This window comes from Cyprinodon tularosa, unplaced genomic scaffold, assembly GCF_016077235.1.
Source record: "Cyprinodon tularosa strain WSP-4 unplaced genomic scaffold, ASM1607723v1 ctg44, whole genome shotgun sequence".
Lineage (NCBI taxonomy): Eukaryota > Metazoa > Chordata > Actinopteri > Cyprinodontiformes > Cyprinodontidae > Cyprinodon > Cyprinodon tularosa.
In genome coordinates this window covers 1,120,837-1,138,119 of record NW_024039163.1, presented here as the reverse complement: position 1 = coordinate 1,138,119, position 17,283 = coordinate 1,120,837, and the positions used below count along the sequence as shown (strand labels likewise).

At 39.9% G+C, this 17,283-nt stretch overlaps 1 protein-coding gene across 2 annotated transcripts in view; it reads left to right on the top strand.

The window, feature by feature from the left end:
* wwox (WW domain containing oxidoreductase) overlaps window positions 1-17,283 on the top strand; it is a 196,627-nt gene that overhangs the window by 17,021 nt on the left and 162,323 nt on the right. For both annotated transcript variants that reach the window (XM_038300080.1, XM_038300079.1), the window contains exon 5: window positions 5,014-5,120. In XM_038300080.1, the coding sequence (XP_038156008.1) occupies window positions 5,014-5,120 (107 nt within the window). The remainder of the gene's footprint in view (window positions 1-5,013; window positions 5,121-17,283) is intronic.

The following is a 17,283-nucleotide window of genomic DNA, read 5'->3' as shown; positions in this document are numbered from 1 at the left end:
TTCTGATCAAACTTTGTATCAGACCTTTGCTCTTTGCATTGTGACCCAACATTTCTGCACAGTCCTGCAGTCAGTTCATTAACTGTGCCGCTTCTGTGTTTTTCCAAGCACAACTTGAGCTCAAGCGGAGTAGGATTGTGGGAACGCGACGTGTTTGCCCCTCAGGCCTTGTAATGATTTGAATTGACTTCTGATTGCCCAATTGTACTGCAGAGCTTATTTTAGTTAAATGCCTCTTTGGTTGCAGATCAGGAGAGAGAAGGAGCCGGCTGCTCCGTTTGCCAAATAAACACGTTTACCGACGATGCTGGTAATGATCTCATTACATGGAGCCAATACACCTGTGTACGAGTGGAGGGTGGGGGCGGGGGAACTGGATGGTGGGGGCCGGTTGGCCAGGGAGGACAAACAAAGCGTGAAATCACTAAATCACACTCATTATTGTGGGATATCAGTGGGGCCAGGATCCTAATGTACCATGAAGAGCATTCACTGCTTAATGGACATTTTACACATTTTTATGTTTTTAATATATTACAGTAAAACACAATTTCAACAACAGCCGAGCCATTTACTATATTTCTGTTACCTCATGAAGCCCCCAAAGTGAGCCGACACGCCATCAGAGGCTTTTGTTGTCGTCTCCCAGCTTTTTAAGGCCGTATTCTCTCATCGTCTTTGGGTTTACGCTGTTTATATCTAATTAGAATAAAACAAATCTGAAACGAGCGCTGCATGGTGGAAGGCCTGCTGTGTGTTGTAAAACGGCTCATGGCGTCTGTCGATCCCCAAGCAGGAGAGAACCCCGGCGTCTGACCTCTTGTCATGTAGCACTATGAGCGTACAACGCTGGAACAGGATCCTTTCGTTGTACACCTGACCAAGAACTAATTTCACTGCAAGCCCTCTCCACCGGTAACATGGGCAAAGGGGTGGAGAGTCCCTGTTATAGCAACGCTGCTCTCGTTATTTCACAATTAATGTCAAGCCCTTGTTATTTGTCATCACAAATACATGGCTCTGGTGCCGCTGCCTTTGTCGCTGCCATATTCTAATTTGTCCTCCATTATGGAAAACACTAGTGTCGATTAATTTCACTTTCATGGTTTGTACACACAACAAGTGAGCAGGAACTGTTGTTGTTTACCAGAAGCAACTACTCTTGTCCAATTTATGGAGGCTGAAAAAAAATCATGCCTTGTTTTTAGAATTTGTTATAGAAAATTTTGTATATAGACTATTCACAATACCAGACATCTCCATCAATTAGTATCATGATATACTGTAATAGTTTCCACTTTAAAATGAGAACTTTATCGAGCCCTGTGACTGTCGTAGACAACAACTTTCTGTTTTCAATTTTCTGTTTAGACTTTGTACCTGAATCATCTCTTTTTTTCTTAAAGGAACAAATATTTTATTCAGTAAGAATATAAATGTCTTTGGTTGTTTTTTTCCTGTGGAAGTTCTTTATTGTTTTTTTTCTTTTTAGCTATAGATTACGATGATCATAAAGTTCTATCACCTAACATCTTTTTTACCTCCTGTTTAAAAAGGTGTTAAGAGTACGTTTTGCAGATTGTAATGCACACACTGCTTAAATGAGAGCATAAGGAAACAAGACGCTTATTACAGTTGTACAATCTGTAATGTGGGAAAAGAAAAGCTTTTTGAATTTGAGAAGAAAATTCTGGTGTTCAAATAGAGAATTAGATAAAGCTGTTCTCTGAATACTCAACCAAAGTTAAGGTATTTTGAATTTTGTTCTCTGGGCTGGTGAATCAAACACAGTATTTGACATGTGGGTGGTTCTGCTCAGGGTAAATGCCTTTTTTTTAAGGGGAGGATAAAAGAAACCAGATCTTTTGCATTTCCTGTTGAGATCTTATTTGTTTAATGTTGTTACACAAAAGATGCATAAACTCTTCCACCTTACTTGACTAAGGTATTACATTGTTCATTGTTTGTAACAAGAGTTCACAGGCTGCCTTCCTCTGTCAGGTATCTATTAATCATAACCTAAACAGGATCAGAATAATGACCCATACTTGTTTCCATGTTTAAATCTGTTAAATGTCTTACATTTATTATGAATAAATAAAAAAAATGAAACTCGTACAACTTTGAATGCATTCTGTTAAGGTTTCTTTCATTTTCAGAGGAGAAATTGTCTCACAGCAAACCCTTATCCTTTTTTAAGGTAGATTTATATCGAGCACTTCTTGCATAAAGGCTTAATGTTTTTCACATTTCATCAATTGTTCTTGTTAAATATACAAAAGGAAACTTGCATTACAAAAGGAAATGTTACATTTGTGATGGTAGGACAGACAGGACATCTAAGCACTTGGCATGGAGGTGATGAACTCATAAACTCACCCCCTGTTGGAGTCCCCTTTATTACATCTCCCTCACTGTGTGTAGTAGAAAAATAAACCATCCAGCCTACTCATTAGAGGCAAAAAGAAATGAGCCTCGATGTCTGAAATGAACAGATCACTCATGAGACAGAAACCTAAAAAATAATATATGAATTAAAAAGAACTTTAAAAAAACTGGACTGATTTTGAAGTAGGTTTTTTGAAGCCCTGGTATTTGTGATCACTGTAGGGAAGCAAAAAGAGTTTCTTTCTTAATTCAGTGTTATTTTAATGGAGGTTACTTGGTTGGTTTGCTCTCAGCTTACCCTGGGTTATAGTTTATTGCTTTAGGAAAGTCCTGTTTATTTCTAACCATGCAGGGTCGAGGATTTTACATTATTCTCTGTGGCATCCTTGCCAGATTGAAACCTACGAATCATTAATAAGCCTCCTTAGACCTTCATGTAATTCCTAAAAGGAAATTGTATAATTTCATTCAAGAGCATCTAAACCACAAAATACATAAAACTCCAAAAGACTGGAATTTAATACACAGCTTTAGGACAACAGATTATTGTTTTCAAAGGTTTCATAACACATCAGCACCGCACCGGTATAGCAGATTTATAAGTTAATCAACATCTAAAAAAGGTAATGAAACAAATGTTCTTTTGGCCTTGGCTAAATGAGGTTTAGTCATTGTTGAGATGTAAGAAATCAAGCAGCCCCTGGAAAAGGAGAAGAATATTATTGAAAAGTTTATTTTAGTAACTCAATTCACTTAATGAAACATATTAAATAGATTAGCACACTGATGTTTTTAAGACTTTCATTCTAATAATTCTATTCATTTCCTGTTTACAGCTAATAAAATAGCATGATTTTAAGGTAATAACAATATGATCTTTAAAAAACAAAATTTAATGGCAAAATAATACCCATGGCTTTATTACCTGCAGGAAAGGATGTTTGATGTCTGCCGAGAAATCCAGATGCTTTCTGAGATATTTGTTTGGAGCTGTCCAAATATAACCATTTACTCTTTTCCTTGCAGATGTAAAGGTAGTGCGTGTACTTGCAGCCATAAATAATCTTTCCTGTTATCTAGGAGGCCAAGATTAGCAGGAAAAAGCTGTGTTGTAGATGTTTCCTGTAGGTTAGCTCTAAGACAGGCTCGATGCCTGTAGTTTTAATTTTTCTTCACTTCGTCATCTTCTCCAGGTTTCAGTTTTATATGAATTTCTCCACCCGTATATCATAGCTCATAGTCATAGGAGCTTTTTCTGAAGAGAGAAAGGTTGCTTTTGTGGAGAAGTGGTCCAAAATTTCCAAACTAATAGATTGAAAATTGTTTTTTTTATGCTGGACATGTTTGTGAAAAGTGCCAATATTTTTTTCTAAAAACAAAATCAAGTGTGCTTTTATCAGTTCAGACAATACTGAAGATGAAACTTCATAGGTGTGCTTTTTCTACAAATATAAAACCAGTTTTTACCTGGCCTGCATTTTCCTGGGGATGCCCTTGTTTTTAGGTTTATTTCCTTCAACTAAAGCATCTCTCCTGTCAGCCATAGCCCCCTATTACACCTAATAAGGTGTCATATAATTTCCTTTCCATGCCTCACTTGTCAGAGAGGGATTCCAGTCCTTTTCCAATTTTGAGTTTTAATGGATATTAGTCCTTAACACTCTTCTAACAATTAGGCCTCCCAGTTTTCCTCTTAATGAAAATCAGATTAAGACATATAATCTAATTACAGTCCATATTAATCTACCCTCTGCTGCACTCTGCCCACTGTCGTCACTCTCATCTTATATGCATATATAAATGTGCAGTAGTTTGTATTTAGATTGACTTAGTGCTGCTAAACTTCTCTCCGATACTATGAGGGATAGTTAATGTCAAAAGGAAATGAAAAATATGGCAAAGAAAAAAGTTGATCTAATAAATTAATTTAACCTACGGGATGAAATGACCCATTTAGGCTTGTAATTTAGAAATGAACTTCTCTCACTCTGTCTCCAGTTTTTGTCAGTTTTATCGTGGCTACATGATTTGGAAGGAGCCATGAAGCAGAGTCAGACTGATAAATTCTGCGTATATATCTGCAGACCCCCGTTTCATGGGAGAAACGCACTTATCAGAACCCCTTTTGATGTGCTGAAATATCACTCAGAGATTTAGTTTGAACGGCATGTCTGTTTTCATTTGGCTTCTCTCATTATAAACCGTTTTTTCTTAATTACAGCCATCACTGTGTAATTATTAGCATAATTAACAACTCATTCTCCCCCCCCTCCCCCTTCGTAACCCGGTGTGAGCAGCAACGGGTTCCTGAGAACCGTCAGGCCAAAGTCAGAACTTGATTGGAGATGAGAGGGAGAAGTCTTGAGCCACAATGATTCAATCGGTTTCATCACTTCAGAGAGAAATGATTAACTCCTGCTGCTAGACCACTGGGCTACTCAATAAAATAAATTATATGGAAAATTGATGAAGATTTTAGCTCGCACCCACACGCCCCCACCGCCGCCTCATTAGATTCAGCCGCGTAGAATCAAAGATATTTTCTGAATAAATCTAATCTTTGAAGAAGTGCTCGCTTTAATTTTTTTTTAACCTCATACTTTTGTCTCCTCTCGTGTGTCTCAGGCTTTGAGACGGCCAGGTCGTTTGCTCTTCACGGAGCCCATGTCATCCTGGCTTGTCGAAACCTGTCTCGGGCCAGCAAGGCTGTCAGGCTTATAGAGCAGGAGTGGGTAAGTGTAAATTTATGTTACCTTCTGTTTTTTGGAGGCATAGAGTCTTCTGACATGGTTAAAATACTGTTAGTAAAATGATTTAAATGGACTAAAGTTAATAAAATGAGCTTATAAAGATTTTTTTTTTTTTTTTTTTTTTAAATATAAAGTTATTTTAATTAAATTTAGAAATACTGGCGGCATGTCTGCCTACTGGAGAATATCCCAAAATTATGGCGACCTGTCCGCCTTTCGCCCATAGACCCCCATGACCCTGATGGATAGGCCCAGAAGATGGATAGATGAATTCAGAAATGCATGAATATGAAGGACATAAATATCAGTTTAAAAATGCTTCCTTGGTTTGTGGGTCAAAACTTTGTACCTTGGAACATAGTACTAGCCTTTCTAGATAAAGATATTTGTTATATTTCAATAGTTTCAATTTCATTATTAAATAACAACAACCTGCAGCTTAGAAGGCCAGCATTATACACAGATAGACACAAACACTTTTAAAAATGATTCAAATAAGCTATAGAAAAAAGACAATTTAAGAAAATCCATAAAAAAGCATGGACTGTTGTCCGCTCTGCTAACAGGCTTTGCAGCTTTAGCTGCAGGGCCAGCAGGTACTGCAACAGCTTTTCCCCCTCTGCCATCAGAATGTTGAACTCTAAAGTGAACTCTGCTTCACACTTGTAACATTAGTTTGCACTACCAACATGGCTGATTTTTTATAATCCTTTTGAACTGGACATAACTCAGTGTTGTACTATATTTTGCACCATATTTGTTTATTTTGCACCACACTGAACCTCTCCACATTATTGCCCCTTTGCACCATTATTCTTAACTTAACTGATCACGGCTTCACCTAATAATGCAATAAAGCTGTATGCAATGAAATTTTGATTTGTATACACTCTGTGTCTACAAAATGACAAAGTCTGTCGAAGTCTAGGTCTAAAAAAGGAAAAAGGAAACTAAACATGCTTTTCCCCCCCATCTTTTTATTTTCATTACACTGTCATGATTGCAGAGCAACGAAATTCACTCTGCATTTAACCCATCCTTGGGATGGCATTGTGCAGTGCCTGGGGAGCAGTGTGGGGTTAAGTGTCTTTGCTCAGGGAGCCAGAGTGGCAGTCTGTGGGAGTGGAGCTCAGAACTTCTGGATTCCAAGCGCAAGGCCGCCACTCCTGCCGCCACTTGTAGAAAATATGTCATCCTTAGATGAAATATGTGATATCTGCATTGAGTGCAGCTTGTTCCCACCTACTTTATGAGACGGGCTGATGGTCGTGTTGATCAGCATCAGCAGTGTTTGTGTTTGGGAATGTTTAGCTGGAGGTGGGAAGATGGAAGTTTAGGACTTCTACCAGGGGATGGGATGTTAGTGTTTGCCTACATGGGTTTGAGTTCTTTTACAACTTTGGAAGAGAAGCTGTTTTTCAAGTTTGTTTGTTGGATTTAGTGCAGCTGAACTGTTTTCCTGGTGGAATTAGGACCAAAAGTCCCTCCTGCAGGTGGGTTTGGCTCCATGGAAGTGCTTTTGGTACTTTCCTGGATGTTTGCAGCAGAAGCAGAGTCCCGATCTGGCAGACAACATCCTGCAATCCCCTTTGTAAATACCTTTGCTAAGTCCCTCCTACCATGTGTCAGGCAGCTCCGTTACTGCACAGTGATGCTGAGGCACAGGATTTTAGTCGTGGCCCTCTGAAAGTTTGGAAACCAGCTGAGAAGACAGTCCAGGATGTGTCAGCTTCCTGAGAAGAACGATCCGTTGTTGGGTCCTCTTTACACACTGGGAGGTGTTCTCAGTCTGAGAGAGGCTAAGAAACCTAATGCTGTCCACACGTTCTCCTTCCCCTTCTGGTGTAACCTTAACACACTTGCCGGTCTTTACATTTCTGAAAGGTAGAGGATCCCATTTGGGACAGTGGCGTCGGGTGAAAAACTCTGTAGAACAAGAATTAAAAAGAGGGAAGGGAGGTAGGAGTAAATGTGAAAGGGCATCTGATAATTACCTGAGATTATTGCTCTAATATTGCAGCACTTGTGAGATGTTTGCCCTGCAATCGGAGGGTTGTCGGTTTGAGCCCCGTTTCCGGCTTTCAATGTCATTGTGCCCTTGGGGAAGACACTTCACCTGCATTGTCTACTGATGGTGGTCAGACGGCCTGGTGGCGCCAGTGTACGGCAGCCCCGCTTCTGTCAGCGAGCCCCAGGGCAGCTGTGGCTACAATGTAGCTTGCCACCGTCAGTGTGTGAGTGTGTGCCTGAATTGATGAATGAGTGAATGTAGTGTAAAGTGCATTGGTCAAGTCTCCTGACTTCAAAACGGGCTATATAAGTACAGGCTATTTACCATTTGTTTGCGTATGCTTTGGAAATTAAACATGAGCAGGTTCCCAGACCCTTAAAATTTAGAAAAATCTGATGTCAAGCTTAGAAACCTGATATCATTTGCTAATTTAAGATCTCAATATTTTTGCCTGATCCTTTTAACTGCCAAGTTCTGTCTTTTACCTCTAACTAAATCCAAGGATTCTTAGATTCATAAAGAATCTAAGGTATTATTTAGATGACAAAACTTTTCACTCGTGTTTTTCTCAGATGTAGTTTATAAGTGAAGACTAGATTTGGAATTAACTGCAAAATTAAAACCAGTTCCTATGGTCTCCACTGTTCTCTGGAGTAACACTACTAGAGCCTGTGTGTCTCTGTAGAACAAGAGTTAAAGGGAGGGAGGGTGGTAGAGGGAGTAAATGTGAAAGGGCATCTGATAATTACCTGAGATTATTGCTCTAATATCGCTGCACTTGTGACATGTGCCCAGATTTACGAGTTTGGGAAAATAAACAAGCGAAATGTGGGTGCTGGAGCAGAAAGAATAAGCTATTAGTGCTGGGTTGATTACAGAGAGCATGACTTGAAGATGGAGGAGAGTGAGTGCTCTGTGCAGATATGAGAAGAAAGGCTGAGAGGGAGGAGAAAGGGGGGTGGGGGGGCAGAGTAGGAGACAAACGCCTTTAAGCGTGAGTAGATCTACAGTGTTTAAACTCGCCAAAGTCTCTAATTGAAGTATGCCCCTGGGGCTGTCAGTGCTGCTCCACAGTGTGAAATCCACTGCTTTGTTTAAATGAGTGAGGAAAAGCTCCCAGTTCCAGATTTTGTGCTACAAATGATTTTCCAGCTCTGCACCTGCCACAGATTCATCCCAGATCCTTAAATGTTTCTAAATGAACAAATTGATGCATCTATTAAAAGCATAAGTAAGCGTGACCTCTTGCATGTAAATGATAGTCTCCCATTTTGTGTTAAATTGGCATGTTGCCTTCGCAGATTTTTCCCCAATGTAACAATCGCAATAAGAATTTGGCTCTTAGAGCATTAAATGAACATTTCTGAAGCTGTCTTCCTTCACAGGAATCCCCCCTTTTAAAGGCTAATGAATTAAAGTCACAATATCAGAATAAATCTTGGCCACAAATTCTGCCCCTTTGCCGACATTATTAATAGATTCAGGAGAAGAATAGAGAGGAGGATTAATCTTTAAGATGATGGATGGCCTCTGCTTACCTTCCCATGCTCCTATGTTAAGGTCATTTTGATAAGTGAGTATATTTTGGGGATCCTCTGCAGTAAAGGTCACCATATCTACTTCCAGGTCTTTCACAGAGTTCCACTCTAGCTGCCAGGAGTGGAGCAGGCATCCCGATTGCAGGCGACCTCTGAACTCTAACTGCCTGCTTACTGTTCTCTGTAGCTGTTCTTTTCACTACGTAGCTCTTGAGCTGCGTCTCCCTGTGTGAGATGGCGTTCCTGCTCAGAGGTGAGAGTGATTGCATGCTTGAGGTTCCAGGAGGCATGGATCTGCACTGCCCAGTGCACTGACTATGGGTTTAATAGTGGCGTTCCTGACTGATAATGGGCAGGTCAGAGCGGCTAGGAAGAGCGGGTCAGAGGGCTCATTCTTCCCAGCAAATGGCGATGTGTTCAGAACAGTGCAGGACAAAACAATACAGCCAGCAGAACGTCCGGGAAGTAAGGAAATTCGGTATTTCCTCTCTGATCAGGTTTCTAGGTTTTATTTTAGACCTTTTTTCACATTCGAATGTTTGCTTTTAACTTTTGAATGTTTGTTTTTGACATCTTCATATTGAAATTCTTTTTGGAGTAACAGAACAATCCAAAGTAGCACATTAACACTTTATAGGGCACTCAGTGAAATACTTTAAAGAATCCAAATTTCAAGCCAATAGTGCATTACCTTTTTAAAATTTAAAAAAATATGGATATTTTGATGGCAAAAGTTAATGTCTATGTAATAACAGGAAACGCCAAGTTATCCAAATATATTAAGAAAAATAACAAAAGTGCTTCTATAGGAAATTCATGAAAAACAATCTTAAAGTAAAATAAACACTGTTTTTTTTGTACAACATAACCTTAGAGGCATTAATGCTGATACTGAGACTTACATTTTTTTGTTTATAAACCTAAATATAATAATCAACTAGGCTTGTTAACTTTTTTACTTTACTTTTTAACTTTTCAAGTAGATATTTACCCTTTTTTCTTGACTTTATTTTGAAAATGTATTTACAGTACATTATACATATTATTCAAGGGCTCATCTAGTAGGTCAAATCTCCATTTGTAAGGGGTATGTGAGTGATCAAAAATGGTAACTTGCCCTATAAAGGATTAAGGAAAAAGGATGCTTAGTTTTAAATAAAGATAATCTTACAGAGTGAGGTTTGTTAAATTCTCTCTGCTGTAATCACTGCCATAAGGCCCTGGGGGTATTTCCGTATCAGCTTTGTAGATTCTAAAGTAAAATGTTTACCCTTTGCTCTTCTCAAAACTATTTTCAGTCAGACTGAATAAATAATATCAGCGATCAGCAATACTCAGGTGTTGTAGGTGGTTTTCAACAGGATTTAGGTCTGTACAGTTGTCTTTTTTTTAAAGTCTTTGCAGCACTAGTGGCTCGTTTATTGTACAGTGGTCTGACAGGAAAGAGGGTACGAGAGAGAGGGAGAGACATGCGTTAAAGGACCGAACCCCGACGGCCACGTCGAAAACTAAGGCCTCTAAGGTCTAAGGTCATGCAAGCTAACCACTGCGCCACTGAAGCACACCCTGGACAGTTTGTTTCTAACCTATATACTGTAAAAAACTGTGAGTTAAATCATTCGGGAGATATGAAACGTATAAACAAATAGATAGAAGGATAGTCAGAAAAACAGATTTTTTTGTGCTAAGTAGATTCATTGCACACATGTTTTACAACTCAGTATCTCTCTCTCCATATTAAATTGAACTAGGATGTAAAACTTTCATCTCTACAGCCTTTGGCCTTTCTCTTTATCTCCATCCTTTTTTCCGAGCCCCAAACCTTTCAATCTGCCATTCCGCTCACAGCGCTAGCAGGTTAAGTTGCTGGTTAACAACTAAAGTGTTGCCTGCGTGCCAGATTTATTTTTCCTGATTGCCTTTAAAATTCTGCTTATCTTCCATCCAATGTCTCCCTCGGAGAATTGTAATGGATTCCCCTGAGAAGCTGGGTGCTACTTTGTGGGCCGACCAAGGCTCCTGGCCCCTGAGTGGAATACAACACACAGATTTGCTCGTGTTCCACTGTCTTATTTTGTAATTTCTTCCCTTTTTGTTAATCCAAAATGCTCATTTCCCCCACTGCCTCATTGTACAACACATGCTAATGAGATGCTTTGTAAGGGCGTTAATTAGCGAGTTAGTCGCTGATTGCTATGCTTGTTTTTGTTGCGTGTGTTTGTGTGTGTGTGTGTGTGTTTGTGGAAGGGGGTATTAATATGGCTGCGTGCTGCTGAGGAGGGTTCTGTCAGGGTCTGCTCTGGAACCAATTAGGCTAAAGCTCGGTGTCCGCCGAGGCTGCTGGGAGGGGAAAAAGAGCCTGCTGCTTGCAATGTCAAACAGCAACATTAACACAGGTCATAGAAACAGAGCAAGATAAGCAGCAGCCATTCATACAGAGAAAGAGAGTTACTGATCGTTATCATCTTTGTAATATACTGTGTTTTATTTTACTGTGAAATATTATATTTTAAAGGAGAGTACAACTTCCTAGAATGAAACAGAATGGAAAATAAATAACTTTTTTTTGCCCAACAATTGGGAAATCCAGGTGTGTCAGTGCAGCTACATAGGACTAAATCATTTAAAGAAATTTTGTTAAGTTCATGTGTCAAGAAAAAGAGAGGAAAACAAGTAAAAAAAAAAATAATAAAAGCACTATGTAGGTATGAAGAAAATAAATGCTAAGAATAAATGAGAAATAGTGAAGTTCAAAAAGAAAAGAAAGAAAACAGTAGCTGGTTTAAAAACACTGGATGGAAGTCGTACAGTAAGGCAGCAGAGGGTTGTATCACCGTATCCATGCCTTTGTCCATTTGCCTGCTGTGTAACCTCATGTGTCAGTTGGACAGGCCCTCTTCCCTGCCGGCGTCCACACCACGCCACAGCCACGCTCCTCTTGTGAGGCCAACAGGAAGTGACACGTATGAAATGCTGACCTGGTTAGTTGTGACCCCTCCAGGGCCTCAGGATGCTGCTCTTTTTTTCTGTGGTCACAATTCCTGTAACCTAGCGTACACGATGACTTGCGCTCTCTCTGCTGACCTTTTGGTTCTGACATTTTTGATTCTTTTCTTTTTCCTAAAATCATCAAGGAACCGGCAGCCTATTTCCCAGGTCACTGAGCAGGCCCATTGGGCCCAATAGATCACGGCTAATCATTTTTATATCTTACAGTATTTTGCCATTATAATTTAACTGCCCCTTTACTCTTTTCACAATTTTAGCCACTTTTCTTTTCATTTTTGTCAAATAAAAAGGCTTTAACTGGGGCTTCCTCTCCTCCTTTCTCTCCTCTGCCAGCCGTCATCCAAATCTTGTCCTCTAAATCTCTGAATGAGCAACACCTCCTCCCCTTATTTGCAGAATAAGGCACTTTTAAAATCGTCCTCTTTCCTTGCGTATCTGTGTCATGAGTCTGCCTCTCAAGGGAGGCCTTCCAATCTCTCTTTATTTCCTTGTTTGTTTTCTACTCGCAGTCTGTCGTTGAACTGGGAATAAAAGGGCTCCTATGTCCTCAGCTGTTTCCTATCAAAGCCTGATGCAGAAAGAGAAAGAAAGATGGATTGAAAATGGAGGCAATTGCAATTTCAATTTGAGGAGGAAACCCCCATTTTTACATCAAAATGTATCCAGCTGTGATTCCTTTGAAATGCAGCCACATAGGGAAGAGGGAGTCTTTAAAGGGCTTCTCTGATACTTACCTGAGCATTTCCTTACGTTACGGAGGGCGGCTGTGTCAGTGCAGCTTTTGGGAATACTGAAAGAGGCTAGGCGGAGTACAGAGTGTTAGTCCAAAAGTGTAAGTCTTGCACACCTTGAAGTTTTACAGTAGTAAGCATTTTTAGCATGCACGTCATTGTGCAACAACAGTATGTATGAAAGCTTAGGTGCACACACACACCTGCACGTTGCGCACACCCATCCACATGGCGTTTATTTAAATGCTTGATTATGCATTTTGCATAGCTTTGGGACATGTATCACTCTTCCCAGACTGCTAATAAAGTGACCAGGGAGATGGGGAACCTAAATGAATCCTAAAGTGCCTTGCTTGCATTCCTCACTCCCTCGCTCTCTCTCGCCCCTCTGCTTAGCTATTCCAGCCCATCGTGGAAAGCTTTGCGCAGCTCCCCTCCGATCCTCGTCGTGTCTGTCTGCTACAGCCAGGTGCTTTGTCTCCTGTAGAGGTGTGGCCTGCGCCTAATTGCCTGGACCATGGTGAACTATGGGCAAACGCTCTTAGTGAAGGAGCACCGTGCCGGAATAATTTTGAATAAATCACACTGTTAGCGCGTTGATTTTTTCTGCTAAATAAGCAGTTCGGCAGCTGTCTCACAAGGAGGTGCAAGCGTTAGAATGATGGGTCACTCGCCATGGGTCATGTTTGGGAGGATTTAAATGATTTAAATGATGTCAGTGCTACTGAAGGGGACAGGCTGAGGAAGGATGTGTAAAGCGGCACCTCTTTGTTGTTTGAATCTGACAGATCCTCATCCCTCTCTCTTTGGCTTCTCTCTCTGTGAAGGAGTACTTGTAGCCCTGGGACAAGAAGCTTCTTATGATGGGAGAGGTGAGAGGTGGCCCGGATCTCTTTGTCTCTTCCTCTCCTCTTCCTTCTGCCAGTTGAGAATGTTTTTATTGAAGTCTGAGAAGTGCTGACCACAGAGAGACAAGTCCAGCATGCACTCTAATGTTTCAAACCAAGAGAGGAGCCACATGTAATAAGCTGCAGCCAAATAGACTGAGGCTACTTGATGTCTGCCAAACAACAAAACACAATAATGTTGATTGCAAAAACCATCTGGCAACAAGGCTATAACATTTATCTGCAATTATACAACGCTCTCTTAACATCTTCAGCTCAGTTTGAATTTAGCACAAGTTCTTAGAACATAAGATGAATTTATCTGAGTTTAGACTTAATCATGGCAGTTATAGTTACTGACATACAAATCAAAACAAACAAAAGGAATGCTCCAGCTTAGATGAAATTTAGGGCACATACAGGCCAGCGATGTGTTTGTATATAAATTCAGTTTTTAAAGGGGGGGGTGCATCTGGAAGGATGGGTGCATGATGGTGTTCAGATGGGTGCTTCTTAAAGTTATAGTGGAGGATGTTCTTTTTCTGGGTGGATCATCAAAATAAATGGTCCTCCTGATTGTCAATCATTCTGGTGATATGTTTACATAAAGCCGTCCTACGTGCTTGTCCCCATTTTCACTGTGACATAATGGAAAATTTGCTAATCTTCTTTTGAAAAGTAAGCTTGTGTGAGCGATGCAAACAGCAACTTTTAATTAGAGTGTAATCGAGGAGAATTGGGCTCGTGCATGCCCTCGTACACATTTAATAGGCGTTCCCTCTTAGGAGGAGGTACAGGGCTGTTTATGTGCATTTTTTTTTAATAGTCGAGAGGGCGGGTCTTTTCAAAAATTCAGAAAAATCTTCCACTATACCTTTAAGCGGAGCAACATTTTTATCAGGTAGTTAACATCTGACACACCTAGAGCATTCAATAGGATTTCCATCAATTATTGTAACAAGAGTTTGGAGGTAACATTTTAGATTGGCATGATTGCTGGCACATCATGGCAGCCAGGATCTTTAAAGAATCAGCATAGCTTTTTAAAACACAGCGATCTTTGACCACCTTGGGCGGGTTTTTGTCCAGTTTTATTAGACATCTTCACATCAATGCTAGAAGAAGAACTAGAAAAAAGTTTACAGTCTTGTTTTTTCATTAAATAAATCATAATATAATCCATAACTGTTAAGTCAAATATTGAATATTTAATGTGTCCACCTTTTATTTCTTTATTATAAATTTTAACTAGGGCTGCAACTAACGATTATTTTAAAAATCGATGAATAGGACGATTATTTTTTCGATTAATCGGACAAAAAATATTTTTTATATTAACCTCTTTATTCCAAAATAAACATTTTAGACAGAACAAACAAGCACACAAGTACAGGTTGCTCATTAACCGTACTGGTGCAATATGAAAAATAAATGTTTGTGTTAAAACTACGCAAACTTACATGAGAAATGTAGCTGTACATCCACAAAATATAGGGTACTTTGTTTCATAAAGCGCAAAAAAAGACATTTTTGTTTTTAAAAGCCCCTAAGGGGTTCAAACAATAGGCCCCCCCCATTTCAACAAATGAGTTTTTTTAGACTAGAAGAGTTCTGCCTTTTAAGACAGGAAAGTATAGCAGTTAAAGTTGCTACTTGAGAAAATACTGAACCATAGAGATAAAAATAGCCCTGTGATTCAAATTATAAATTGTATTTGGAATAAAAATGAGAGAACTAGGGGTGTTAAAAAACACATCCTCCAAAGACAGATATTTACATGGGAATGTGGCATATAATTAATTGACATATTACTGATCTTGCTGGATTTTATTCTGCTTTACTTCCATAAATTGCAGGATCTTCTTTACTTTATCTTTGCCAGAAGATTTAAACTTTAAAAGCCTTGCCCTCATAATTTGCAAGTTAATTTATTTATAAAGTAAATGTAAACGCTGCTTAAGCCAATTCAAATGAAATTAAAAGTAAAATAAGTAGCCAACCTTATCACTGTCTGTAACCTACTAACAATGTAAGGAAAGCAACAGATGAGCTACCTGAGAAACTAACGTTACGTTTCCCCACTTTAAAACCAAACAAACATGGTGGTTCCGTGCCATGTTAATTTCTTTTGACAAAAGTTGCATGTTATCACTTTTTTCGCTTTACAAAGCGCAGGCTATTTTAATTATTGTGATCAATTTGCGCCGTCAATCCCGGTGCATGCGCACTTCATTTGCAGTCTGGACGCTGAGGCTCTGACTGCAGCGCTGAGAGGGACTCCTGCGGGAAAACGCGGTTGGGGTGGGGGAGGCGCCCCGCGGCAGAGTAGGAATGATACATGCTTTCACTAAGAGTCCCAAAAGCCGCCAGTGACACCGAAAAAAGTTGCCAGATTTGTCGCTAGTCGCCTTTTTGAAAAATAGTCGCTGGAGGGGTCTGAAAAGTCGCTGAGTTGGCAACACTGCACCTGCGGCGCTGACTCGCTCTGCCGTATTTTTTTTTCTTCCTTTCAGTCAAGAGGCAGTGATGACGGCGCGGCGGATGACGCAATAATCGTGCGACACAACTAATCGATGATGAAATTCGTTGCCAACGCTTTTAAAAGTCGATTTTTATCGATTTTATCGATTCGTTGTTGCAGCCCTAATTTTAACATTTTCATTGTTTTAAGCTACAGTTGTATCCTAAGCAGGAAGCTTCGAGGTTCTGTTCCTATATTCTATCCACGCTCAGATAGAGAGAACGGGTCATTTTTGTTTACATATCGAAACTCGAGGTTCCTTTCAAAGATCCCACTGCTTGTACGACCTGCAACAAGAGCTCATCTTGAAACTCAGCTTCCTAGATTTAAGTTCTGGCATCTAAGATCAATAAAACTAATCATTGATTATATGCTGCTACTAATGGTTATTTAAAGTCTGTAGCAACCTAGGAGTCAAATATTTGAGCTGGGGGTTTGACTAAAAATTCGACTCTGGCCCTAAACTGCATACTGTGTAGTGGTGCCTGAATGCTGCCCTTAACTTGCATTTTTTTTAGACAAAGCAAAAATATATTTATATATATGTGTTTCTATGTTGAATGTCTGACCCTTACCCACAGGATTCTGCATATCTTGTCAGGTTTCATGAAACTTCTGCAAGTTAAAGGGCCTCAAGTTTTCAAACAATCCTGCTTCTGGCAAAGCTATGATTAGCATCCGGGAAATTGTGTTCTTGCTTTTGTGAATTGCTCATGCAAGTTTGTGCTTTCTGTGTGTTTCCTATGTGCCTAGATGCAGAGTTGACTCTGGTTTACAGCTTAATCAGTCTGCATAACCAAATGCATATTTAGCAGAAAGAAAAATTCATGCTCAAAGGATCTGACTTCAGCCCATACATAATTATCAAACACACACACATGCAGACATGCCACTTGCTCACATCCACATTTCATTAGTGAGGCAGATTCAGGCAGCAGTAGATTAAAAACAACGTGTGTTTTTACAGGTCCATAAATCAGGCTGAGGACGAGAAGGATTCATTTAGCGAACTCCACGCTGGTGGCGGTGTGGCCCTCACGTGACTAATGCTTAACTGCGATACGTTGATACACAGCCTTTTTATTAGTTTCTTTCTCTCTCACCCCATTTCTGGGATCATCTTTCAGCATGCGGTTGGCTTGCAGAAGTAGGCTGCATGTTGTGTTTATTTTTGCAGAGCATTTTCATGATTAAAAAGCTTGCCCTGTTTTAATCGTGATTAAGACGCCACACTTGCAAATGCTCAGACCTACAGTACAGAAATAATGTGTCCTAATCTTACACAGCGTCATTGATCTTGTGTCAACAGTATAAATAAGCTACTGTGTCAAGTTATTTTTACCCCCCGCACCTGCTGTTTGGATGGAAAAGTCAGGTCATATCTGTTTCTCTTTTCATCCTCTGAGCTAGCCCACACACTGCAGAACTACTGGATGAAGAAGAAGGCT